Below are 27,164 nucleotides of genomic sequence, written 5' to 3'. Positions count from 1 at the left end.
CGGAATCTCTCCAAATGGAGAAAATTAAATTCGCCATCCGAGGGTCAGACAACAGCTTCCACAGAACGTGGGAGCCATTCACCCGATTGTTCCCGGGACTTGTTTGTGACCAACAAGGAGAAGAATAGCCAGGGGAAAGCAGCCGAAGCATGAGAGAGGGAGATAGAATGGGAGAGGAGGGGAGGGACAACCCATTCTCAGAGGAAGGAAAGGCGAACCATGGGGGGTGTGCGGTGAGGAGGAAAGGAGAGGCGAACTGCAGGGGGTGGGGGAGGAGGGACGAGACAGGGAACAATAGAGGAGAGCTAGGGAGGGTGTGGGGGGGGGGGGGGGGGGGGGGAGGCAGGGAAACATTAACCAACCTGACATCGACAGAAACAGAGAAAAAGGAGAACACAGGCAGAGGATGAGAGGGCCGGCGGAAGGGGCAGCGTGCACGAGAAGACAATGGTGGCGAAATCCGACCGGGAGAAGCAAGGGGCAATGTCGGCACCAAACCCAGTCCAGAATTGCCCTCCGGAAGTGCCTTGCCGAAACAAACGGATGCCTACTTACAGATACATAGAAATATCATATCCTGTGTACATAACGGTAAAATATACTCTGTGCAAAAATCCAATAAAAAACATTTAAAAAAAGGGGATGGTGGGGGAGTCCAGAACCAGGGGCGGGATTCTTCCGCAACTGGCAGGATGGCCCGATGCCGGTGTCAAGAGCGGCACGAACCACTCCGGCATCGGGCCGACCGGAAGATGCAGAATCCTCCTCAGTTCCGGTGGCTAGGCCGGCGCAGGAGGGGTTGGCGCTGCGCCAACCAGCGGCGAAGGGCCGGCGCGAGGTGGCGCACGCGCAGAACCACCGGCATGGTTTCCGCGCATGCACAGGCTGGCCAGCGTGTTCCTGCACATGCGCAGGGGGGTTCTTCTCTCTGCCGGCCATGGCGCAGCCCTACAGAGGCCAGCGTGGAAGGAAGGAGTGCCCCCACGTTACAGGCCCGTCCGCAGATCGATGAGCCCCAATCGCGGGCCAGGCCACTGTGGGCGCCCATCCCCGGGGCCGGATCCTCCCGAGCCCCCCCCTAGCCGGCCTACAAGCCAGGTCCCGCCGTGATGGACCATGTCCATTTCACGCCAGCGGTACTGGCCAGGAAACGACTGCCGCTCGGCCCATCTGGGCCCGGAGAATTGCCGGGGGGGGGGCGCTGCCAACGGCCCCCGAACGGCACGGCGTAAACCCCACCCCACCCGAAAACCGGCGCCGGAGAATATGGCAGCCAGCATCGGAGCGGGATTCGCGCCACCCTCCAGGGATTCTCCGGGGGGTTGGAGAATCCCGTCCCCAGGGTCACAGTCTGAGGGTATGGAATAAACCATGTGATATGGGTAAACCATTTGATACGTGGCACGGTGGCACAATGGTTAGCACTGCTGCCTCCCGGCTCCAGGGACCCTGTTCAATTTCGGCCTCGGGTTACTGACTGTGTGGAATTTGCACTTTCTCCCTGTTTCTGCGTGGATTTCCTCCGGGTGCTCCCGTTTCCTTCCACAGTCCAAAGATGAGCAGATTAGGTGCATTGGCCATGCTAAATTGCCCCTTAATGTCCAAAAGGGTGGGGGGGGGGGTTACTGGGTTACAGGGATAGGGTGGAGAGGTGGGCATAAGGAGGATGCTCTATCCAAAGGCCGGTGCAGACTTAATGGGCCGAATGGCCTCCTTCTGCTCCAAATTTCTATGTTTTTACATCGTGCATATTTACAACTTGGCTTCATAGTGACTTTTCGATTGCTGTTAAGATATATTTGGGAAAGGTGGCCACCACACTGAAGGAAGTATGCGAAACATGTGGATGTTTATGAAGTGCTCAGAGCTGTTGAATGGTTTCCATTGAGTTTGCCCTTCCAGCTGCCAAGCTCTGCTGGGTTGACTCTCAGCTGCCTGTGAGGACACTTTGTCGAGCGCGAAATAGCTGACTCCTTTGATTCCGTTTGAAGAAAAGCCATTCCCTTCTCCCCTCCATATTTCACTGCGAAACGACGTGTTGGTGTGAATTCAGCTGCCCAGTGTGGCTCGGAGCTTGTCTCGAGCTTCTGCAAAACCTCGGAGTTTTTCCATTCCTAACCTTTCACGATGAGGCCGGGGCTTATTTTCCTGCTGGTTTGTCTGAGCGTTTTTCTCCTGGAATTCGGTGAGTAACATTGGAAGTAACCGGAGTCCAGCAACTTGAGGAAAAAATACTTCTCAATTCCGTCAGAGTTATCCGTGGTCTTTCCAAACCACATTACCCTCATCAATGTATCCTCCCTAATGCCAGTTTAAGGTTTATTTAAACAGAAGCATTAACTACTTAAAGTCTTAAGCCATGTGGTTATACGTTTAATTATTGTATGTTATTGTATAAAATCCGAAGGATAAGTAGCTGGGAGATTGGAAACCGTCCGCGTTCCAATGCCCCAGGCTGTGGAGATTGGACGATGTGTAGATTCATTGACAAAACACACAAAAAAGGTGTTGGGATTAGTCCAAGATAGTTCTTGCCTCAGTGTCTTTCATTTAAAATGTCGCCATGTATGTGGATACTGGGGCAGAAAAATGTGGTAGATTTCCTCGCATTGAGATTCAAAACAAATTCTTTCATGGGATGTTGGTGTCAGTGAAGGGCCAACATTCATTTCCCACCCCCATTTGCCCCTTGGACTGAGGGGCTCGCTCTGCCATTTCAGAGGGGCAGTTTATTGTCAGCCACATTGCTGTGGATCTGGAGTCACATGTAGGCCGGATCAGGTAAGGACAGTAGGTTTCCTTCCTTAAAGAACATTAGTGAACCAGATGTTGACAATTGATGATAGTTGCCATGGTCACCATCTCTGAGACAATCTTCCTGGTCCAGATTTTAATAATTGAATTTAAATTCCACCAGCTGCCGTGGTGGGATTTGAACCCACCTCCGTCCAGTGACATCCCCACCAATGCCACTATCTCCCCGTGTCTTTCAAAACCTCACGGTATCTCAAAGGCCTTCACAACCCAAGAAATATTTTCTCAAGTGCAGTCAGTAATGAAGGAAGTGCATCAGCCAGTCTGTGTACAGCATGTTCCCACAAACAGCAATGTCATGAATGCTACCCTGTTTATTTTTAGTGATATGGGCTCAGGAGTAAATATTTTTCAGAACTTGTCAGAAGAACTCTTCTGCTCTGCTTTGAAACTGTGCCAGGGGATATTTGATCTCCACCTGAGAGGGAAGATACACTCTTGTTTTGAAGTTTGATCCAAAAGATGGTGGGCGGAATCTGACCATATTTTTTTTCCAAAGTGTCAGGCTCAAACTGAAAACTGCCGTATAGTTCCCCAGTTGTAAAGACTGGTTTTCACTCCAGATCTTCAGCCGCTTTAAAGAAGATAGTGAATGGGCATGGTTAATGCTGCCACTGGCAGGGCGGGGCCTGATAGAGCGGGCACTCGGCTCCACAGAGATCGAGGTGCCATCTGTAAAGAGCACCCCAAACAGAGGTGAACAGTGAACATCAACCCCCCCCCCCCCACCCCTCCCAACACAAAGGTATTGGGGGCTCCCAGGGCTCACCCCATCCCCTCACCCCAAACAAACATTGGGGGCTCCCCCCACCACCACCACGGAAGTATCACCAACACTTCCACCCCCCCCCCCCTCCCACCGCCCGATCCCCTCAGTGCCTGCAGGTTCCTCCCTCACTGCGTGCTTCCCCCCTCCCACCAAACATTAATGGAACCCCTCACCATGGGACTCCCACGAGGGCCCGCCCACTGGCACAGGTTAACTCTGCCAGGTTGGGTATGTCCCACTCCCCTGGGGGCTATACTTACCTTTGCAGCTCTGAAGCGATTCCCTCAACTGAATCCCATATTATAAAGCTGTTGCAATCGCACTGATGTCACATCACGGTGGCAAGGTATGAATATTTAGTGAGGGCGGATCATGTGGCGAGGGGGCCAGATATTCAAATTTATAATCATAGAATCATAGAATTTACAGTGCAGAAGGAGGCCATTCGGCCCATCAAGTCAGCACCAGCCCTTAGAAAGAGTGCCCTACTTAAGCCCATACCTCCACCCTATCCCCTTTACCCAGTAACCCCACCTAACCTCCTTCTTGGACACTAAGGAATTTAGTGTGGCCAATCCACATAACCTGCAAATCTTTGGACTGTGGGAGGAAACCGGAGCATCCGGACAAAACCCACGCAGAACGGGGAGAACGTGCAGACTCCACACCGACAGTGACCCAAGCCGGGAATCGAACCTGGGACTCTGGAGCTGTGAAGCAACTGTGCTAGCCACTGTGCTATCGTGTTCCCCTATGATAATCCATTAAAATGAGGTTCCTGCCCTTTGTGGGCGTGAACTTCTTGATGTTGCTGCCAAGGGGCGGGGAAAGTTGGGAAACATAATCTCTCCAGACAGAATCGCGATTCCCAATTCTCTCCGGATTTTCCACCCGTGTCGCCATTCTCCCTGAGAGCGATCAAGGGCTGAATATCGCTCCTGGTGTTTTTGATAATGCAGCACTACCTCAGTATTGCACTGGAAAGTTAGCCTAGATTTCGTGCTCAAGTCCACCTGAGAGGGGCAGAGCATAGATGAATTGTCCTTTGCAGTGAATTATTTAGTGCACGTTTCCAAACCAGGTTGGAGCGCAGATTGCCTCATGAAGTTCTGACATCACTTGAGCAGAACCTGGCCTCACAATTTCGTATTCTTAGCCGTTCAAGTCAATTATAGCAGTTTCTGTATTTCATTCTTCACCATTCAGCTCTCTACCTTAAAATTCCCAGCCCTTTTGAGGTGGTACATTTGCCCGTACTAGGCCAGCTCCTGTGTGGAGAGACAGCCAAGTAGATAGATACCGTTGCCTTTCTGTAGTTTCCTGAGGGAGGGAGGGTGATGTTGGCTTTTCTTTTAGGACTGGGATGGGAGGGGTCCATGTATTATCTCGTCCCACTACTTCACAGGCCACACCATTAATTTAAAAGTTTAATTTTCTCTCCAAAATGATCAATCATTCACCTCCACTACTTGTACCCAGAATAACTTTATCCAGGTTCTTTCGACAACTCAGAATGACCTTTTATTATAAAACAGAACAATTGGGAAATGCTGATGTACAAAGGGACCAGGGTGTCCTAGTCCACCAGTCACTGAAAGCAAGCATGTAGGCACAGCAAGCAGTTAGGAAGGCAAATGGCATGTTGGCCTCAAGAGAACTTAAGAATGGGAGAAAGGATATCTCACTCCAGCTGTACAGGGCCTTGGTGAGACCACATCTGGAATATTGTGCGCAGTTTTGGTCTCCTTTTCTAAGAAAATATATACTTGTCATACGGGAGTGCAGCAAAGGTTCGCCAGCCTGATTCCTAGGATAGCAGGATTGTTGTATGAGGTGAGATTGGGTCAACTGGGCCTGTGTTCACTGGAATTTAGAAGAATGAGAGAGAATCTAATTGAAATGTCTCACATTCTGACAGGACTGGACAGACTGGACGCAGGGTGTTGTTTCCTCGGGCTTGGGAGGGTGGGGGTCCCAATAACAAGGGGTCACAACCTTAGGATACGGGGATGAAGAGAAATATCTTCACTCAGAGGTTGGCAAACCTATGAAATTGTCTTCTGCTGAAGGCCGAGGATGTCAAATTACTGAATATATTTAAGAAGGAAATAGATTTCTAGACTCTAAAGGTGTTGAGGAATATGGGGAGAGTGCTGGGGTGTTAGAACAGAGAACATCCAGTGCAGAAGGAGGCCATTCGGCCCATCGAGTCTGCAATGACCCACTTAAGTCTTCACTTCCATCCTATCCCCATAACCCAATAACCCTTCCTGACCTATTTTGGACACTAAAGGCAATTTAGCATATCCAATCCACCTAACTTGCACGTCTTTGGACAGGGGGAGGAAACCAGAGCACCCGGAGTTAACCCACGCAGACACGGGAAGAACGTGCAGACTCCGCACAGACAGTGACCCAGCGGGGAAATTCTCCTGGGACCCTGGCACTGTGAAGCCACAGTGCTAACCACTTGTGCTACCGTGTTGAGACAGAGGATCACTCATGATCATGTTGAATGGCGAATCAGGCTCAAAGAGCCGAATTGCATTCTCCTGCTCCTATTTTCTAAGTTTCTAAACAGATAGAACCTCTCTACAGAGAAGGGCTTTAGAGGTTGGGCATTATACAATGAAGGAAAAGTTTGCAGGGTCTCAATGCTGTCAACCTGGAGTTCCCTTGTGTGGTCCCAATGGATGCCTGGAAGTTCTCACCAATGAGTCTCAGCTTTGCAGGCCCAAATGCCGACCACTTACACTCCGATGTGGGTTCTCTGGCTGCACGTTGATCGCCACACAATTTTAGGCAAGATAAAGAGATGGAGCCAGATAGGGTAGCTTCCTCTCCTCAGCTTTTTCCCCAACAAGACTGCCCTGAAAACTAACAGGTTCACAAAGGTTTCCCCTCTCTCCCATGTGATTTCCAGCAAGTTACTCCATCATCAATTAAAGTGATTGCAGTTCAAAACAACCAACCAGGGCCGGAATTCTCTGGCCGTTGGAATTCCATATTCCCGCTGGCAGCGCACCCCCTGGTGCCATGGGATGGCTTCAATGGGAAATCCCATTGACAAGATTAGAGCTGACTGGTACGTGTGATATCAGCCTCTATGGTTTGCTGAATCCTTCTTGGTTATCTTTCAGGATCAGAGGGGAATTTCCCTGACTGTTTTCCTACATTACCCTATGTAAAGATGTACTTTCACAGACTTCATTAGTGAATACAAAAAGGTAGTTATTAATAAAAATTATACAGGAGCCACATGGTTATAGCTCGCTCCCAAAATGTCTCCCCCCTAAGAGCTTCTCTCACCATGGGGTGATTCCACACCCTGAATCCTGATTGACACCCAGACCAAGGTGGCACTTACTTTGCTGTGTCGGCCTTAAAGGGTCAATTGCCACACCCTCATGGTTTTTTCTTGTTTCTATAGATTGGTTGGATTAATGGTGCATGGGAGTTGTACCATGCTAGGATGAGACTGGTATAATGGGAAATTTAGTCTTTTTATATTCTTCCTGTCGTATGTCCAATTTATTAATCAGCCTGAACAGCAGTGAGCGACAGTGGGCTACTTAACTACAATGACCTTACAGATAATGATGATTGCTATTGGACAACAGTCAGGAGCTATAATTTTTTTAAAAATCTTTCATGGTATGTGGGCGTCACTGGTTAGGGCAGAATGTGTAGCCCATCCCTAATTGCCCTTGAACTGAATGGCTTACTAGGTCATTTTAGAGGGCAGTTCGGAGTCAACCACAATGTTGTGGATCTGGAATCACATGTAGGCCAGGGCAGGTAAGGATGGCAGATTTCCTTCCCTGAAGGACTTCAGTGAACCGAATGAGTTTATACGATGATCAATTATATGGTCAAGGTTACTGAGACTACCTTTTAAATCTAAATTTTATCAATGAATTTAAATTCCACCAGCTTCCAGGGTGGGATTTGAACCTGCGTCCCCAGAGCGTTAGCCTGGATCTCTGGACATTCCCACTATCCCACCGTCCTCAGATACATTTCATGCTGCACTTGTAGAACCTGTTTATAATAATACCCACAAATGAGTTTGTGTTGTACTAGAAAGTAACACTCACAATGCACCCTTTCCTGCTGTGAGACCATAACATTCACTGCAGTAATGTTCACAATGCACTACAAGAGTGTGGCTTAAATAGCTCGCTCAGTTTGCATTACAGTAGGTTGGCGCAGTGGTTAGCACTGCTGTCTCCCAGCGCCAAGGTTCGATTCCAACCTCAGGTGACTGTGTGGAGTTTGCACATTCTCCCCGTAACTGTGGGTTTCTTCCGGTTGCTCCGATTTCTTCACACAGTCCAAAGATGCACTGGTTAGGCCTTACTAAATTGCCCCATAGTGTTCTAAGGTTAGGTGGGGTTACGGGGATAGGGCGGAGGCGTGGGTCTGGGTAGGGTGATCTTTTGAAGGGTCGGTGCAGACTCGATGGGCCAAATCGTCTCCTTCTGCCATGTAGTGAATCTATGGTTCTAACCAGAAGGTCTATATGCATTATACATCTCAACCTTGCTTAATGCCAATCATTCAGCTTTCACTGCAACGAGGAGGTGCTTGGTAAGATCGGGGATTGCTTATTTGGGTGCGTAATAGAATTTTTTCTGCATAAGCATTGTCCAGTTTCATTATGAAATGCGGGACAGGAATATAAAATCAGATTTAGGAGAGACTAGCAGTGGAAATCTTTTTAATCCCAAGGGTTGTGAGTGTGTGAATGAATTGCTCGGGTAAATGACGGCTCGATGGCCACAGTATGATTAAGGATGACACCAATGGCACAGGTCAAACCCCCGACTGACTATGGTAGTTCCTGGAATCTGCCTCCTCGCCTTGTCCCATGCTTATGGAATGGTGCCGCTTAAACTATATGTAGCCAATTGTCCTTCTCTCTAATGGAGAGATACCCATGGCCTTTTGTGGACTATGACTAATTATTCGAATGATATCAATGTCTAAGAATAGCTTATAGAGATGGTTGACAGATAATGAGATAAAGAGATATAAGAATATTGTGGGCACCAAACATGGAATTAGGATTGCTGCTTGTGTGCAAGTTATTTACCCAAATGGGTCATTTGGTCAATATCTATTTCTGCGTTATAATTTCTATACAAATAATTGGATTAAAGATTAAGAATGGAAGGCCTGTAGTCTATGATTTCAGATATATTCTCTTGTTAATTCAACAAAAAAAGTTTATGTTTCTGAGACGCACCAGGGCAAAGTTATTTTGGTTACAATTCTGGAAATGTTTGATGTAACAACATTGCTTCCTTTAGTGGACTGCCAGAAGGATGAAAAGGTCACCAAAAACGTTGGCAAAAGTAAAAAGCAAAATGTTGGGAAGAAAGTTAAAGCTACAGCCACCAAAACGACCAAAGGCAAGCGGAAAATGAAGAAAGTATCAGTCAAGGTACCTGCAAAGATCTTCATCATGTCCCAGTTACTGGAAAAAGGCAGATTTCAGAAACCACTTGATATTTTGGTGATTCCTGCTGGAGACAGGCTTGTGCTACGCTGCAAAGGGAAACACGTTAGCTGGGCATATCCCAGTTATCTAGACGAGGAAGATGAAGGCAGATTCAGGTATTTTTGCATCTGTTGAAATGTTATTGTCCCCATATTCAGTTACTCTGTCTGCATGTTTTTTGAAATGTTTGTGTGCCATGTATCCCTTATTGAAACGTTTACAGTACTGAACGCATATTTATTTAGTTGCATCAATTGCTGGTTTAGTTCAGTGGGCTAGACAACTGGTTTGTGATGCAGAACAAGGCCAGCAGCGTGGGTTCAATTCCTGTACCAGCTGAGAATTCTGAATTCTCCCTCTGTGTACCTGAACAGGTGCCGGAATGTGGCGACTTGGGGCTTTTCACAGTAACTTCATTGTAGTCTTAATGGAACACTACAATGTAATGTAATGTAAGTTGTGACAATAAAGGTTATTTATTTATTTACAATCACTGGGGTGGGTTTTTAAACATGTGTTCAGATGTAGCTCATCCACAAAGCCAGGCAGCAGGTTTAATGTCTATCCCAATGGCTCTGACCCAAAATACTTCTGATATCACATGTCTTTTGCGATGCCCGAAATATGCAAGCTCCTTTGTTTTTCCTCATCCCAAGCACAGCAAATTTGAAAACAAATTTCACACTAAAATGAACAGCACCATTCTTTAGTGAATGCAATACTGCAGTTTCTATTTGGTGTGCAGTTTTTAATGTTAAATGTCCCAATAATGATATTTTTAAAATATTGAGGGAATACAATCATCTCTTCAAGAAACTGCCAGTAATATATTATGAGGATATCCCACATTGGGATTCAATTTTTTTATTCGTTCATGGGACGTGGGCATCGAAGGCTGTGCCAGCATTTATTGCCCATCCCTAATTGCCCTTGATGGGGCAGTGAAGAGTCAACCACATTGCTGTGAGTCTGGAGTCACAGGTAGGCCAGACTGGGTAAGGATAGCAGATTTCCTTCCCTGAAGGACATTAGTGAACCAGATGGGTTTTGATAACAATTTTATAGCAATGGATGTTTAATACTAGATTTTATTTTTATTGAATTCAAATTTCACCATCTGCAGTGGCAGGATTTGAACCTGAGTCCCCAGAGCAGTACTTTGGGTCTCTGGTTTACGAGTCCAGTGACAATACCACTACGTCACCACCTCCTCAGTTACCATTCTTTCTGCTGCCTTGACCTTAAGCTCTGGAATTTCCTCCCCAAACCTCTCCTCTTTCCTCCTTTCAAACATTCCTTAAAACCCATCATTTTGACCAAACATCATCACCTCGGCAGCACGGTAGCACAGCAGTTAGCATAGTTCCTTCACAGCTCCAGGGTCCCAGGTTCGATTCCAGCTTGGGTCACTCTATGTGTGGAGTCTGCGTGTTCTCCCCATGTGTGCGTGGGTTTCCTCCGGGTGTTCTGGTTTCCTCCCACAGTCCAAAGGTGTTCAGGTTAGGTGGATTGGCCATTCTAAATTGTCCTTAGTGTTCAAAAAGGTTTGGTGGGGTTATGGGGAAAAACAGCATAGGGTGGAGGTGTGGGCTCAATTGGGGTGCTTTTCCCAAGGGCCAGTGGAGACTCGATGGGCTAAATCGCCTCCTTCTGCACTGTAAATTCTATGATTCTGTCATAATATATTTTTTTATTCATTCATGGGATTTGGGCCTCGCTGGCTAGGCCAACATTTATTGCCCATCTCTAGGGGCATCATGGTGACACAGTGGTTAGCACAGCTGCCTCACAGCGTCAGGGACCCAGGTTCGATTCTGACCTTGCGTGACTGTGGAGTTTTCACATTCTTCCTGTGACTGCTTGGGTTTCCTCCGGGTTCTCTGGTTTCATTCCGCAGTCCAAAGGTGTGCAGGTTAGGATTGGCTATGCTAAATTGCCCCTAGGTGGGGTTACGGGGATAGGATGGGGTATTGGGCCTACTTGGGGTATTCTTTCTGAGACTCTGCACTATAGGGATTCTATGTTCTATGATCCTATTCTAGTTGCCCTTGAGAAGTTGGTGGTCGTGAGCTGCCTTCCTGAACTGCTGAAGTCCATGTCATGTAAGTACACCCACAGCGCTGTTAGAGAAGGCATGCTTGGTGCCGAATTTAGTTTAACATCATTCCTTATGAGGAAATGTTACTATGTTAAAGGTGCTAGTTAAATGAAAGTTAGTATTGGTATAGGATCTTCTTTATTGTCGCTGTCTTGTGTACAGATCAAGTTGGTTAGCACTGTTGCTTCACAACTCCAGAGTCCCAGGTTCGATTCGCGGCTTGGGTCACTGTCTGTGCATGGGTTCCCTCCGTGTGCTCCGGTTTCCTCCCACAGTCCAAAGATGTACAGATAGGTGGATTGGCCATGCTAATTTGCCCAGAGTGTCCAAGAAAAAGGTTAAGTGGGGTTCTGGGTTACATGGATAGGGTGGAGGTGCGGGCTTAAGTAGGTTGCTCTTTCAAAGGGCCGGTGCAGACTCGATGGGCTGAATGGCCTCCTTCTTCACTGTTAATCCTATGATTCAGTCACTGGGAAAAAGGGATCCAAAATTGCAAACACAAAATCTTCCATAAACCAAATCTTCAATTGAGCAGTGATTTAAAATTTAATTTTTAAAAATTGCTTTAAAAATATTTCCTGATATATAAAATGAGCGTTGACTTGGTGCCGTTGTATCAATACAGCTGAAAATGTGTTTAATCACTTAAAAAGCATTTTAAATCAGTGCCTCATTCAGCATTTATGAGTATTCCAATTTTAAATTAATGAAAATTCCATCTTTAAAAATGAAAATGAAAATCGCTTATTGTCACGAGTAGGCTTCAATGAAGTTACTGTGAAAAGCCCCTAGTCGCCACATTCCGGCACCTGTCCGGGGAGGCTGGTACGGGAATCGAACCGTGCTGCTGGCCTGCTTGGTCTGCTTTATAAGCCAGCGATTTAGCCTTGTGAGCTAAACCAGCCCCTATTAAAGTCCAATTTCCTGGTTATATTGAGATATCAAGGGCTGGATTCTCCGTAGCCCGCCGCCGAAATCGTGATTGGCGATTGGACGGAGAATAAATTCCGACGGCGGAATCTGGGCCGGATTGGCGCCGGTCCGCCATGCTCCGCCTCCTCCAAACTGGAATAATTGTGGCGCACACCGCGTACCATTTCACTATGGTTGCCACGTCATCGGCCGGCCCACTCGTGATGCTCTGCTCCAAAGGACTGAGCCCCCGACGGCGTGGGCCACGTGGATTCCCAGCAGTCGGGAACAGGCTGCCAGCTACGGAGTGTGTCCAGCGCCGCCACACTGGTCTGGGATCCGTGCCACTGGCTGGGGAGGGCTTCTGCTAGGGCTGGGGGGACTGATGGGGGGGTGGCCAGTGGGTGGGCTGTGGGGTCGCAGTTGGTGAGTGCGGCCCGGGATCCAACCATTCGGCACGATCCACGGGTGTTTCACGCGCTGTCGGTTCTAGACCCTCACCGGTACTGAAATCGGTGAGGGGTTCACACCGATTTTCCTGTCGTGAACCTCCCGCGGATTCTCTGTTTGCGCCGGCACTTAACCTCAGAAACGGAGAATCCAGCCCCAGGTTTTTTGGTAAATGAAAAATTAAGTTTTGAACATCATGCCTATTAGTGTCCTTGGAACAAAAAGGAACTAGCATCATTTTTGAAGCATAAATGATGATTGATTTATCCCGGGCCTTGGCCAGGTTTGTGGGTGCCTTCTCCTAGCGTGATGCTCTTGAAATTAGTGCAGTAAAGGTCGTGGAAATTCGAGCTGCACTCAACATAATCAGCGCTCAAAACTCTCTGATCTTTTGCACAGGTTGCAATGACTTTGAGTGAATTATTCAAAGAAAAACAATGCAATTGAGTCATGTTTTATATACAAGCAACACTATTTATTAATCCTTATGTTTATCCATAGATAATCCATAGATACAGAGCAGGAGGCCATTCGGCCCTTTGAGTCTGGACTGACCCTCTGAAAGAGCACCCTATCTCGGCCCACTCCCCACCCTATCCCCATAACCCCACCTATCCTGTACATCGTTGGACACTAGGGGTTGTTTAGCATGCCCAATTTACCTAACCTGCACATCTTGGACTGTGGGAGGAAACCAGATCACACGGAGGGAACCCATGCAGACACAGCGAGAAAGTGCAATCTGCTGACAATCACCCAAGGCCGGAATTGAATCCAGGTTCCTGGTCCTGTGAGACGGCAGTGCTAACTACTGTGCCGCCCTTATGTTTGACGTTATATTTGGCACCAAGATTCTAAACCAACAGCTAAACTGAGTGGTATCTCGCATGATTAAGTAGAAAACGAATCTTGAGTTGATTTAGAGTTACATGCCCAAGTATGCCAGTGTGATCAATTATTACTGTATTCCCAGTAATAATGTGTAGTAGTTGTATCATTGTTCTGAATATTAGCACAAAATCAGTACAAAAACTTGTGTTCTCCTTTTCCTGTGTATTCTTTCTTGAAGATATTGTTCGGTGGTCTGTGTGCCTTTGAACCCTTTTTGTGATTGATGATGATACACTTTTGAGCTTCCTTGGACTCAGTTCAGATTGGATGGTGTCAATTCCTGGATATCCTCTGGTATATCATCCAATTGAATTGGTGAAACTTGACAGTGATTTCTGAGTGTAGGAGCCCTTATAGTTGAGCCTTATCCTGTCCTTAAACAATGGTCAGGCAAACACATGTCCAGCGCAGGCCATTCGAGTGGAAAAGATTTTCCTCAACAACTCATTGCACCATCCCAGCTAACATCAGCTAACTTAGAAAGAGTTACATTTCTGTAGTGACGTTTGGGACCAAAGGACACCTCAACGAGCTTTACAGCCGATTAAGTAATTTTACACTGTTGTAAAACGAGAACTACAACACACAATTTAGCACAAGGTCCTGCATCATGACGATAGGGTGATGATCCACTCTGAGGTGTTAGGTTGGGAGATAAATATTGGGTCAGGACACAACGAAGAACTCCCAGCGTTCTTTGAAATAGTGCCATGGATGTTTTAACGTGCACCTGAGAGAGCAGACAGAGATCTTGGGTTAACATCTCACCGGACAGGTGCTAACTCTGGCAATGCAACACAGACAGGGGATTAAAGTGGGATCCTTCCAGGGCTGTGAATCTTAGTTACTCACTGGCTCTATCAGCCCGGCTTTTAGGAGAAGAACCACAAGAGCTTATTAATCATTTTTTAATATTTATAATTAAAGGGAAGATTATGAAAACTACTGATTGGTGTTTTGGTTAAGGTGTGTGGTTTCTAAAAAAATCTTTGAATCCTGACACTCGCCTTTTGAATTATATTTTTAAATGCTTTTTCTTACCTTGCAGCATTACCCATCGGGAAAGGTATAGCCAGCTGGTAGTAGCCAACAGCACAGGAGCAGATACTGGTGAATATAGTTGCTGGGCGTTGTATTGTGACACTGAGACCTGCAGGAAGGATGATTCCAAAATGGGCAGCACCTACGTTTTCTTCACTGGTGAGGACCGCATTCTGACGTGAGATTTAATGAAGGTGCCGGAACAGGCTGGCCAACTGAATACTGGAGTTTTGATGGAAGAATGGCTCAAATTTAACAAATATGGGAACAGTTTTTCTTTGTCTACCTTATCTAAAAATATAATAATCATATTGGAGTGGGGTGGCGGTGGGGGCGGTGGAGGGGTTAGCACAGTGTGATGCAGAGTGATGCCAACAGCAGGGGTTTAATCCCTGCACGGACCTGCTCCCTCGCTTTGCCCCACATTTGATGTGGAGTGGCGCTCGTCATGCTAGCTAACCACTTATTTTTCTCTCTGATGGGCAGAAGCTTATGATCCTTTGTGCACTGCAGCTAATTAACTTACCGTACAATAATCTTCTCAGATCTCCAAGGAAAATAACCCGAGCTTCTTCAACCTTCCTTATAGCTAAATTCCCTCATAGAACATAGAACGTACAGTGTAGAAGGAGGCCTTTCGGCCCATCGAGTCTGCACCAAACCACTTAAGCCCTCACTTCTACCCTATCGCTGTAACCCAATAACCCCGTCTAACCTTTTTTGGTCACTAAGGGCAATTTATCATGGCCAATCCACCTAACCTGCATGTCTTTGGACTGTGGGAGGTGGGCGGAGCACCCGGATGAAACCCACGCAGACACAGGGAGAACGTGCAGACTCCGCACAGTGACCCAGCGGGGAATCGAACCTGGGACCCATGCTTGGAACCATTCTGGGAAATCGCCTCTGCACCGTTGCAGCATGGATGGTTGAACAAAGAACAAAGAAAAGTACAGCACAGGAACAGGCCCTTCGGCCCTCCAAGCCTGTGCCGACCATGCTGCCCGTCTAAACTAAAATCTTCTGCACTTCTGGGTCTGTATCCCTCTATTCTCATCCTATTCATGAATTTGTCAAGATGCCCCTTAAACGTCGCAATCGTCCCTGCTTCCACCACCACCGGCAGCGAGTACAGCCCCTTCCCCAGTTGGACTATCTACATCTTGTTTTAAGAAGCCCTCCTGGATGCTTCTTACAAACTCTGCCCCGTCTAAGCCATGAGCACTAAGTGAGTCCCAGTCAATATTGGGGAAGTTGAAGTCTCCCATCACAACAACCCTGTTGTTTTTACTCGTTTCCAAAATCTGTCTACCTATCTGCTCCTCTATCTCCCGCTCGCTGTTGGGAGGCCTGTAGTAAACCCCCAACATTGTGACAGCACCCTTCTTATTCCTGATCTCTACCCATATACCCTCACTGCCCTCTGAGGTGTCCTCCTGTCCTACAGCTGTGATATTCTCCCTAACCAGTAGCGCAACTCCGCCACCCCTTTTACAACCCCTCTATCCCACCTGAAACATCTAAATCCTGGAAAGTTTAGCTGCCAATCCTGTCCTTCCCTCAACCAGGTCTCTGTAATGGCAACAACATCATAGTTTCAAGTACTAATCCAAGCTCTACGTTCATCTGCCTTATCCGTAATACTTCTTGCATTAAAACATATGCACTTCAGGCCACCAGTCCCGCTGTTTTCAGCAACATCTCCCTGTCTTCTCTTCCTCAAAGCCATACTGGCCCTATTTCCTAGTTCTCCCTCAATGCTTTCACCTTCTGACCTATTTCTCCGGTACCCACTCCCCTGCCATACTAGTTTAAACCCTCCCCTGTGACACTAGCAAACCTCGCGGCCAGGATATTTATGCCTCTCTGGTTTAGGTGCAACAGGTCACACCTGCCCCAGAAGAGCTCCCAGTGGTCCAGATAACGGAAACTCTCCTTCCTACACCAGCTGTTTAGCCACATGTTTAGCTGCTCTATCTTCTTATTTCTAGCCTCACTGGCACGTGGCACAGGGATAATCCCGAGATTACAACCCAAGACGTCCTGCTTTTTAACTTTCTGCCCAGCTCCCTGAACTGCTGCAGGACCTCGTGCCCCTTCCTGCCTATGTTGTTAGTACCAATATGTACAACGACCTTTGCCTGTTTGCCCTCCTCCTTCAGGATGCCCGCTACCCGTTCGGAGACATCCTGGACCCTGGCACCACGGAGGCAACATACCATCCTGGAGTCTCTTTCACATCCACAGAAGTGCCTGTCTGTGCCCCTGACTATAGAGTCCCCTATGACTATTGCTCCTCTGCGCTTTGACCCTCCCTGCTGAACATCAGAGCCAGCCGTGGTGCCACTGCTCTGGCTGCTGCTGTTTTCCCCTGATAGGCTATCCCCCCCCCGACAGTATCCAAAGGGGTATAGCTGTTCGAGAGGGGGACAACCACAGAGGATTCCTGCACTGACTGCCTGCCCCTTCTGGTGGTCACCCATTTCTCTGCCTGTACCTTGGGTGTGACCACATTTAGATAACTTCTATCAATGACGCTTTCCGCCACCTGCGATGCTCCTACGTGCATCCAACTGCTGCTCCAACCAAACCATGCGGTCTGTGAGGAGCTCCAGTTGGGTGCACTTTCTGCAGATGTAGCCATCCGGGACGCTGGAAGCCTCCCGGACCTGCCACATCTCACAGTCAGAGCACTGCACCTCTCTAATTAATATTGCGTCAATTAATTAGTAAATTAAACTTAAAAAACATTTTTAAAAAAACGTTACTGTTAACTATATGTTTCCTAGCACTAGATTTCTACATTAATGCAAAAGCTAAATACAGTACTCTCCGATCTCTGGCTTAGATACCCCTCTAAATTATAATTAAATAATTATGTTTAATTAGTTTAACAATGCTTAATTTTTAAATTTAGTGTAGATTCCCAACCAGCCAATCACGTCACAACTTTACTGTGATGTCACTTCAGTTCCCCTCCCATACAATTTGAAAAGGTAACAAAGATAAAAATAAATAAAAATAAAAATAACTTACATTCCCAGGTTCTCAGATGCTCTCTGGTTCTCTCCCTGCAGATTAAAAGTTACAGGCCAGAAGAAAGAGAATAAAATGGTAGGGAAAAAGCATCTTCTCCCACTCTGCACCGAATTACCTCACTGCACCAAATTAGCAAGTTCCAAATTCCCACTCTGGATGCGTCTCACTCTGGATGTGTCACCTTGACCTGCACAAAGCTTTTCAGGCTGTGTCTCCTTGACCTGCGCAAAGCTTCTCAGGCTGTATCTCCTTGACCTGCGCAAAGCTTCTCAGGCTGTGTCTCCTTGACCTGCGCAAAGCTTCTCAGGCTGTGTCTCCTTGACCTGCGCAAAGCTTCTCAGGCTGTGTCTCCTTGACCTGCGCAAAGCTTCTCAGGCTGTGTCTCCTTGACCTGCGCAAAGCTTCTCAGGAGGCATCTCCTTGACCTGCGCAAAGCTTCTCAGGCTGTGTCTCCTTGACCTGCGCAAAGCTTCTCAGGCTGTGTCTCCTTGACCTGCGCAAAGCTTCTCAGGCTGTGTCTCCTTGACCTACGCAAAGCTTCTCGGGTTGTGTCTCCTTGACCTGCGCAAAGCTTCTCAGGCTGTGTCTCCTTGACCTGCGCAAAGCTTCTCAGGCTGTGTCTCCTTGACCTGCGCAAAGCTTCTCAGGCTGTGTCTCCTTGACCTGCGCAAAGCTTCTCAGGAGGCATCTCCTTGACCTGCGCAAAGCTTCTCAGGCTGTGTCTCCTTGACCTGCGCAAAGCTTCTCAGGCTGTGTCTCCTTGACCTGCGCAAAGCTTCTCAGGCTGTGTCTCCTTGACCTACGCAAAGCTTCTCAGGCTGTGTCTCCTTGACCTACGCAAAGCTTCTCAGGCTGCGTCTCCTTGACCTGCGCAAAGCTTCTCAGGCTGTGTCTCCTTGACCTGCGCAAAGCTTCTCAGGCTGTGTCTCCTTGACCTACACAAAGCTTCTCAGGCTGTGTCTCCTTGACCTGCGCAAAGCTTCTCAGGCTGTGTCTCCTTGACCTTCGCAAAGCTTCTCAGGCTGCATCTCCTTGACCTGCGCAAAGCTTCTCAGGCTGTGTCACCTCGACCTACGCAAAGCTTCTCAGGCTGCATCTCCTTGAGCTGCGCAAAGCTTCTCAGGCTGTGTCTCCTTGACCTGCGCAAAGCTTCTCAGGCTGCGTCTCCTTGACCTGCGCAAAGCTTCTCAGGCTGTGTCTCCTTGACCTGCGCAAAGCTTCTCAGGCTGCGTCTCCTTGACCTGCGCAAAGCTTCTCAGGCTGCGTCTCCTTGACCTGCGCAAAGCTTCTCAGGCTGTGTCTCCTTGACCTACGCAAAGCTTCTCAGGCTGTGTCTCCTTGACCTGCGCAAAGCTTCTCAGGCTGTGTCTCCTTGACCTACGCAAAGCTTCTCGGGTTGTGTCTCCTTGACCTGCGCAAAGCTTCTCAGGCTGTGTCTCCTTGACCTGCGCAAAGCTTCTCAGGCTGTGTCTCCTTGACCTGCGCAAAGCTTCTCAGGCTGTGTCTCCTTGACCTGCGCAAAGCTTCTCAGGAGGCATCTCCTTGACCTGCGCAAAGCTTCTCAGGCTGTGTCTCCTTGACCTACGCAAAGCTTCTCAGGCTGTGTCTCCTTGACCTGCGCAAAGCTTCTCAGGCTGTGTCTCCTTGACCTACGCAAAGCTTCTCAGGCTGTGTCTCCTTGACCTACGCAAAGCTTCTCAGGCTGCGTCTCCTTGACCTGCGCAAAGCTTCTCAGGCTGTGTCTCCTTGACCTGCGCAAAGCTTCTCAGGCTGTGTCTCCTTGACCTACACAAAGCTTCTCAGGCTGTGTCTCCTTGACCTGCGCAAAGCTTCTCAGGCTGTGTCTCCTTGACCTTCGCAAAGCTTCTCAGGCTGCATCTCCTTGACCTGCGCAAAGCTTCTCAGGCTGTGTCACCTTGACCTGCGCAAAGCTTCTCAGGCTGCATCTCCTTGACCTGCGCAAAGCTTCTCAGGCTGTGTCACCTCGACCTACGCAAAGCTTCTCAGGCTGCATCTCCTTGAGCTGCGCAAAGCTTCTCAGGCTGTGTCTCCTTGACCTGCGCAAAGCTTCTCAGGCTGCGTCTCCTTGACCTGCGCAAAGCTTCTCAGGCTGTGTCTCCTTGACCTGCGCAAAGCTTCTCAGGCTGCGTCTCCTTGACCTGCGCAAAGCTTCTCAGGCTGCGTCTCCTTGACCTGCGCAAAGCTTCTCAGGCTGTGTCTCCTTGACCTGCGCAAAGCTTCTCAGGCTGTGTCTCCTTGACCTGCGCAAAGCTTCTCAGGAGGCATCTCCTTGACCTGCGCAAAGCTTCTCAGGCTGTGTCTCCTTGACCTGCGCAAAGCTTTTTTAAAATATGATGTTTAAAATATTGAAAATTAAAAATGACGGATTTCAATGAAATCCAGTGTGTTTCCCTCCTTTTAAAATCAGAAAAATGCTGAGAAATCCTGATTTCTATTGGACATTGAACGAGTATGAAAGTTGTGAGAGTTGTGGTTTTGATGTGCAAAGCCAACAATGTGATTTCTCTCCGCAGATCCACGTGAGCTGTTTGTCCCGACAAATGATTACTACGAAGCCGTCCAGCTTCGCACCGACAGGCACACGAGGTTGCCGTGCCAAGTGACAAATCCTCTCGCCAAAGTGTCTCTGCACCGGGAATTTCCACCAGAGGTGATTCCGGTGGATGGGAAATTAATCACATTTGATGTGAAGAAGGGGTTTGTTATCCACAAGGCCTTACCACTCTTTGCTGGCACAGTGTACTGTGTGGCAAGTTATCAGGGATTAAGGCAGAGCTCCACAAAATACCTCCTCATATTTACCAATTGTGAGTATATTGTAAGCATGCAATGGTACAGTTTCATTAAGCAATTATATCTCATGCTATCTAACATGCATGGACTCAGACATTAGAACAGACACTGCCAGCACTGTGGGTGTACCTACACCACATGGACTGCAGTGATTAAAAAAGACACTAAAATTAGTGACAATATTTATACCTGAGCAACATCAGGAAACCTTCATCCACAAATTATTTCACTATAGTTTAAGAACTATAGTGTTTATGGGTCTCCCCTAATTATTACATGCACCCCCCCCGCCCCTGCAAACCTAAAAAAAAACATTTTTAAAAATTCATTCATTGGGTGAGGGCATCGCTGGCTAGACCAACATTTACTGCTCTTGTGAAGGTGGTGGTGAGCTGTCTTCTTGAATCAAAGCAGTCCATGTGGTGTAGGTACACCCACAATGCTGTTAGCAAGGAAGTTCCAAAATTTTGGCCCAGCAACAGTGAAGGAACGGCGATGTATTTCTGAGTCAGGATGGTGTGTGACTTGGAGGGGGATTGCAGATGGTATCTGCTTCCCCTGGCCTTCTAAATGGTAGGGTCATGGGTTTGGGCGGTGCTGTCTTGGGAGCCTTGTTGAGTTCCCACAATGTATCTTATAGATGATAACACATTTCTGCCTCTGTGAGTTGGTGGTGGAGGAAGTGAATGTTTGTGAATGGGGCGTCACTCAAGCGGGCTGATTTGCCCTGGATAGTGTTGAGGTTCTTGAGTAATGTTGATGCTGCTCTCATCCAGGTTAGTGGAAAGTATTCCATCACACTCCTGACTTGTGCCATGTAGATGGTGGACAGGCCTTTTGGGAGTCAGGAGGTGAGTTACTCACAGCATAATTCCTAGTGTCTGACCTGCTGTTGTAATCGCAGTACTAATATGGCTGGTCCAGTTCTGCTCTGGACAATGGTAACCCCCCCAGAATGTTGGTCGTGGGGAATTTAGGGATGGTCATGCCATTGAATGTCAAGGGGCGATGGTTAGATTCTCTCTTGTTAGAGATAGTGATTGTCTGACACTTGCATTTATGTAGCACCGTTCATTACCAGAAGATGTTCCAAAGTGCAATACAGCCAATTAATTATTTTTTGGAGTATTATCACTCCTGTAATGTAGGAAATACAGTAGCCAATTTGAATAATATCTGACTGAAACACTTTGGCAAGATGTTCGTAGGTCCACACAATTATATTTGTTTGCATAGATAACAAGGTCAAACAGGTTGATCTTCAGCCTGTCCGTCTTTCCAATGTGTCTGATGGCAGGTTGTAACAGTGGGAGTGTTTCCTTATTAGCCAAGCTGCAGAAGGCAATGACAAACCATTGCAGTACTTTGTCAAGCATAATCACGAACCAATCCAATGGAAGTCTATTGTTACCACTGCCCTTTTATGGCATAGTAACTGGAGGAGGAGGATGTATGTGTTACCCTATTATCCACAAAGGTTTACCTTAATTGTGGACAGAAGCAAGAGTTGATTCCTACAGGCGTGTGAATTGTAGACAGTAAGTAAACTCTGAAAGTAAACTATGCATTTTTCTCTCTCAGATCCATCTGCCCCTCCATCAGCTACAATCACAGCCTCATCCAGCTCAGTATCTTTGGGTGTAAACTTTAATGTAACATGCACAGCTCTTGGAGAAATTGACATAGAAGTGGACTTCACTTGGGAGTTCCCAGGCCAACAGGTAAGCTGTGTCCTTCCACACAGAAATTCATGCTGGTTAGCTGGTCTAAACTTCAGGCAGGTCGTGACCACTGCACCCAACTGGATAGGCCCAAGGCATACCAATATTCAGTCTGGCATCTTATTTGAATAAGATCTGGGGGCTGTGGGATACCTTTTGGGCATCCCCAGACAGCTTGCTGGAAAGGATGGTTTGAACCTTGTTGCATTGTATTGTTGGCAAAGAATCCTCATTTAAGTGCTTAAAAGAAAAGATTGATTGTGTGAGGGTTATGGCCAGCAGGGCAGGTGTACTGGTTAGGAGGATGCAGTGGAGACATCAGGAGAGCTTGGTCGACAGTGGGATAGGGGAAGAGATTGAAATATTGGTGGGGCGGGGTGGGGGGTAGTGGTGTTGGGATGGTTGGCACAGTAGGATTGAGATCAAGGAAGATGTTGGGTGGGGTGAAGAGTTATTAACATCCAATAGTGCCATATCGATAAACGTGAAATAATAGGCATGCACAACTCTCACCTGAACTAGCAACTAGCTCCTTTGCATTTGCAAATAAAAGGTTCCAAACCAGCAGCTGGCTACCTGACTTGCTGCAAATCTTGGCTTTCCTTATTCTGAGAGTCAAGAAGTATTATGCCTGAGAAAACTCATTAACTTCGATTACTGTTTTCCAATGATAAGTGTTTCAGATTGGTATCCAGAACTGAAAGTGTAGTTTTCCATATTAATACCAATTGGTGCTGCAGCATACCCATTCCTACAAATGCATTGGTCCCTGCGGTCTCGGGAGACTGAGAACAAGCAGTATTTGTGGGAAGAAATTTCAAGGTTAGTAGCTTTGCAAACACATTTCTTATTCATACTTGTCGAGTGCACTTTTTCATTGATACAGTATGAAAAGTACAACGGGCAGCACGGTAGCACAAGTAGATAGCACTGTGGCTTCACAGCGCCAGGGTCCCAGGTTCGATTCCCCGCTGGGTCACTGTCTGTGTGGAGCCTGCACGTTCTCCCCGTGTCTGCGTGGGTTTCCTCCGGGTGCTCTGGTTTCCTCCCACAGTCCAAAGACATGCAGGTTAGGTGGATTGCCATGATAAATTGCCCTTAGTGACCAAAAACGTTAGGAGGGGTTATTGGGTTACAGGGATAGGGTGGAAGTGAGGGCTTGAGTGGGTCGATGCAGACTCGATGGGCCGAATGGCCTCCTTCTGCACTGTATGTTCTATGAATAATGATTGAAGCGACTCCATTCATAGAATCAAGAGTCCCTACAGTGCAGAGGGAGGCCATTTTTGCCCATCGAGTCAGTAACTGACCCTCCCGAAAAAGCACTCTACCTAGGCCCAATACCCCCTCCCTCTCCCCTATCCCTACCTAACTTGAACATCTTTGGACACTAAGAGGCAACTTAGCATGGCCAGTGCTCCCAACCTGCACATCTTTGGATTGTGGGTGTATTCTGGAGCACCCGGAGGAAACCCAGGTAGATACGGAGAGAATGTGCAAGCTCCACACAGTCACCCAAGGCCGAAATCAAACCGGGGTCCATAGCGCTGTGCGAATGCAGTGCTAACCACTATACCATTGTGCCGCCTGTGTTCAAAGTGATAAAAAATTATCATAATTGACGCCTACTGTTATTTTCTTCTTTATTTCCTTACACTGTGACCAGCTGGGGAGACCGACGTATACCAGGGAAATCCAAGAACCTATATACGCGGATAGTCAGATGCGGCAGTTGTCTCGAAGTGTTCTCCTGGTGGATGAGGCTCGTCCTGTTGACGATGGACTGTATAAGTGTGTCGCTCAGAACCTACAGGGGAAAACCACCGTATCCACTCATGTGAATGTTCTTCCACGTACAACTCCTGGCCAAAAGTAGCACAGGAGCAAGGCCAAATGTATCCCTCAAGTTACTGATAATAACTCTGAAAAACAAAGAAATATATTGTTCTTAAATCTGTGCTAAGTATAGAGTTGTATATTTGTCCTTTCTATTTTATTATTTTCTGTTTGAAGTCTCTTTTATATTTCACAATGTAACTTTTACTCTTGCATCAGAAGCCCAGATCTTTTGTTAAATGTCCTGAGTGTTCAAATCTCAAAGGTCAGTGATGGTTCAAGACGCTTCAATTTATTTGGGCAGAGAGCTGTGATTGGCAAGACAGTGTATGATTTGTGTCCTCAACTACAATTCTGAGTTTACCTTTTTATTAAATAGGGAAGATTTAAATAAAGCTACATTTTAAGATTGTGGTTGTGGCTAATATGGCCGGATTGGCACTGAGTTTCAGTTTGATTTAGCTCGGTTGTGGCTCAGTTGGCAGCACTCTTGCCTGTGAGTCCGAAGGTTGCAGGTTCAAGTCCCACTCCAGAAATCTTGAGTGTGAAAATCTAAGCTTAATGCTCAGGTGCATTACTGAGGGAGTGGTGTATGTATGGTCACTGGATGTGACCAAGGTCATGCCTGCTCTCAGTGGATATGGTGCACTGCTCTGAAGGAGATTAGGGGAGCTTTGTCCAGCACCGTGGAACTTATTTACCCTTCAATCCACATCACAAAATCAGATCATCTGGTCCTAATCATACCCCTGTTAGAAGGAGCTCTCGGTACACAAACTGGCTGCCACATTTCCTACATTACACCTGTGCCGATACTCCAGAAAGCTTTTTGGTGGCTGTGAAACATATCCTGAGATTGTGAAAGGTGCTGGAGAAATCGGAATATTCTTTCCTGATAAGCTTCCCGGTGAAACAGAAATGTCCTTAAAGAACATTTCCCAGTGTGATGCATTTAGGAGCATGAAGCCAAATCTGAACTCAATACGCATCATTGTATTTTACACATGATACAGAGATGGGAGGCAGCATGTTGCCAGATTGCAATGTTAGCTTTGAGGACATTGAGGGAGTTGCGTGGACTGAGTGCTGTGTAAAATAGATGACAGCAGAGGGAGCCAATAGACTGAGTTCTTTCATGCTATACATACATGCAGGTTGCTACATGAATTGAGCTGCTTGCTATAACCAGGGCGCAGCAGAGGGAGCTGGTTATATCGAACATCGTACTATCGTGAGGCCACGATTGGATGGGTGGAGCTGTGCATGGATATTGCTGTTTTACATGGATACACAACAGAACTATATACTTTGAGGATTGTATTTGTACAGGAGGACAACAGAACAAACTATATATTAATTGAATTACACATTACTATATTTGGAAGTCTAAGAGACAGAGAGATGGAAAAAATATGAAGTTCTAGAAATGGCAGGAGAATCAGAAGACATACAAACTCAAAGAATGTTAATGGTGAGGGTATTTGAGAGACGCTGGGGGTGGGGGGGGGGGGCTTTGGGAGTTCATGAATATGTGAATAGCTGAGGATGAATCTGACCTGGCTGAGGAGTTTTATTAATCACAAACCAAAACATATCCCAACCAATTCTGGATCTCGTAGCTTAGAAATGATCATATTTTAAACTCAAAAGCTGGAACGTCATTAAATAGAATTGCCTTCTGCTCTCCCAGGTGTGTGCTATACTGAACAGACTGATACGTTGTTACTCGACACATGACTGCAGTGCGACAGTAAATGTAGTACCCCAGGATATATATTCACATACAATTAGTTCCTAGCTCTTTATGGATAACTTACGTGTGAACATATGAATGAGGAGCAGAGGTAAGCCACTCGGCCCCTCGAGCCTGCTCCGCCAATCAATAAGATCATGGCTGTTCTGATGATAACCTCAACTCCATAATCCTGCCTAATCCCAATAACCTTTCACCCCCTTGTTGATCAAGAATCTATCTGGCTCCGCCTTAAAAATATTCAAAGACTCTGATTCCCCCGCATTTTGAGTGAGTGAGTTCTAGAGACACACGACCCTCGGGGAGAAGAGATTTTTAGTCATCTCCGTCATAAATGAGTGACCCCTTATTTTTAATCAGTGACGCCTGGTTCTTGATTTTCCCAGGAGGAAACACCCTCCCCACATCCACCCTGTCAATACCCCTCAGAATCGTAAAGATTTTGATCAAGTCCTCTTCAAAACTCCAGTGAATACAAGCCTAACTGTCTGACCTTTCCTCATAAGACAACCCCCCCCCCCCCATTCCTGTCCACTAAACAGTCTCTGAACTGCTTCTAACACATTTACCTGCTTCCTTAAATAAGGAAATCAACATTGTACTCCAGATGTTGTCCCACCAATGCGCCGTACATCTGAAGCACAACCTCCCTACTTTTGGAATCAGTTCCCCTCACAATAAATTATAACATTCTATTAGCTTTCCTAATTACTTGCTGTACCTGGATACCAGTCTTTTTTAATCATTCACTAGGACACACAGAACCCTCCACACCTCAGTGCTCTGCAATCTCTCACCATTTTGTGAATAAACTTTTTTATTCTTTCTGCCAGAATGGGCAGTTTCACATTCGCTCACGTTATACTCCATTTCTCACTTGACAGCCGCATAGCCTTCAATCTAGCTGATGGGAAAAGGAATAACACAATTAAATTGATCCCCTCTGTCTTCCCAATATTTCCATGTTTCTGCAGGCACCCCTGCTCCTTCCCCATCCTTGTAATATCAGGGCCACATTCTCTCAGAGCCAACCTTACTGAGGTATAGAAGATTGCTAAAGATATAGAAAAAGTTAATATCCATTTATATTAAATGGCAGGAGTAATAGCCAAGAGATGCAGATTCAAGGGGCTGGATTCTCCGCCCTGTCATGCCACATTTCTGCCCCGACTCGCCAGTGGGATTCTCCATTATGCCTGCCGGTCAATGGGGTTTCCCATTATGGGGCAGCCCCACACTGTCGGGAAACCCCCAGGCGCTGGCAAAATGGAGCATCCCGCCGGCGGAGGATCCCGCCCATGGTAGGTGTGGTAGTCACCACTGATGTATATATTGTATATAGAGGATGTTGTTATAGGTGCTTTATGGTAGGGCCCCTATACTACAGGTACGGGGGTAGATCCCTGCCTGCTGGCTCCGCCCAATGGGCGGAGTATAATTATGTGTGCACCCCGTACAGCAGCCATTTCGTCAGCTGCTTTAGGGGGCCACACATCTCAAGTGTAATAAAGCCTTGATTACAT

General features: G+C 47.0%; 1 protein-coding gene across 1 annotated transcript; it reads left to right on the top strand.

The window, feature by feature from the left end:
* The first annotated feature begins 1,949 nt into the window (after positions 1 to 1,949).
* On the top strand, positions 1,950 to 24,283 carry LOC119965395 (platelet-derived growth factor receptor-like protein). Its single transcript, XM_038796116.1, has 6 exons — positions 1,950 to 2,185; positions 8,896 to 9,202; positions 14,486 to 14,637; positions 20,052 to 20,345; positions 21,913 to 22,052; positions 23,719 to 24,283. The coding sequence occupies exons 1-6, from the start codon at positions 2,128 to 2,130 to the stop codon at positions 23,926 to 23,928; spliced, it is 1,161 nt and encodes a 386-aa protein (XP_038652044.1). The 5' UTR covers positions 1,950 to 2,127; the 3' UTR covers positions 23,929 to 24,283.
* The last annotated feature ends 2,881 nt before the right edge of the window (positions 24,284 to 27,164 follow it).

This window comes from Scyliorhinus canicula, chromosome 4, assembly GCF_902713615.1.
Source record: "Scyliorhinus canicula chromosome 4, sScyCan1.1, whole genome shotgun sequence".
Taxonomy (NCBI): Eukaryota; Metazoa; Chordata; class Chondrichthyes; order Carcharhiniformes; family Scyliorhinidae; genus Scyliorhinus; species Scyliorhinus canicula.
This window is presented reverse-complemented; position numbering and strand designations above follow the sequence as displayed.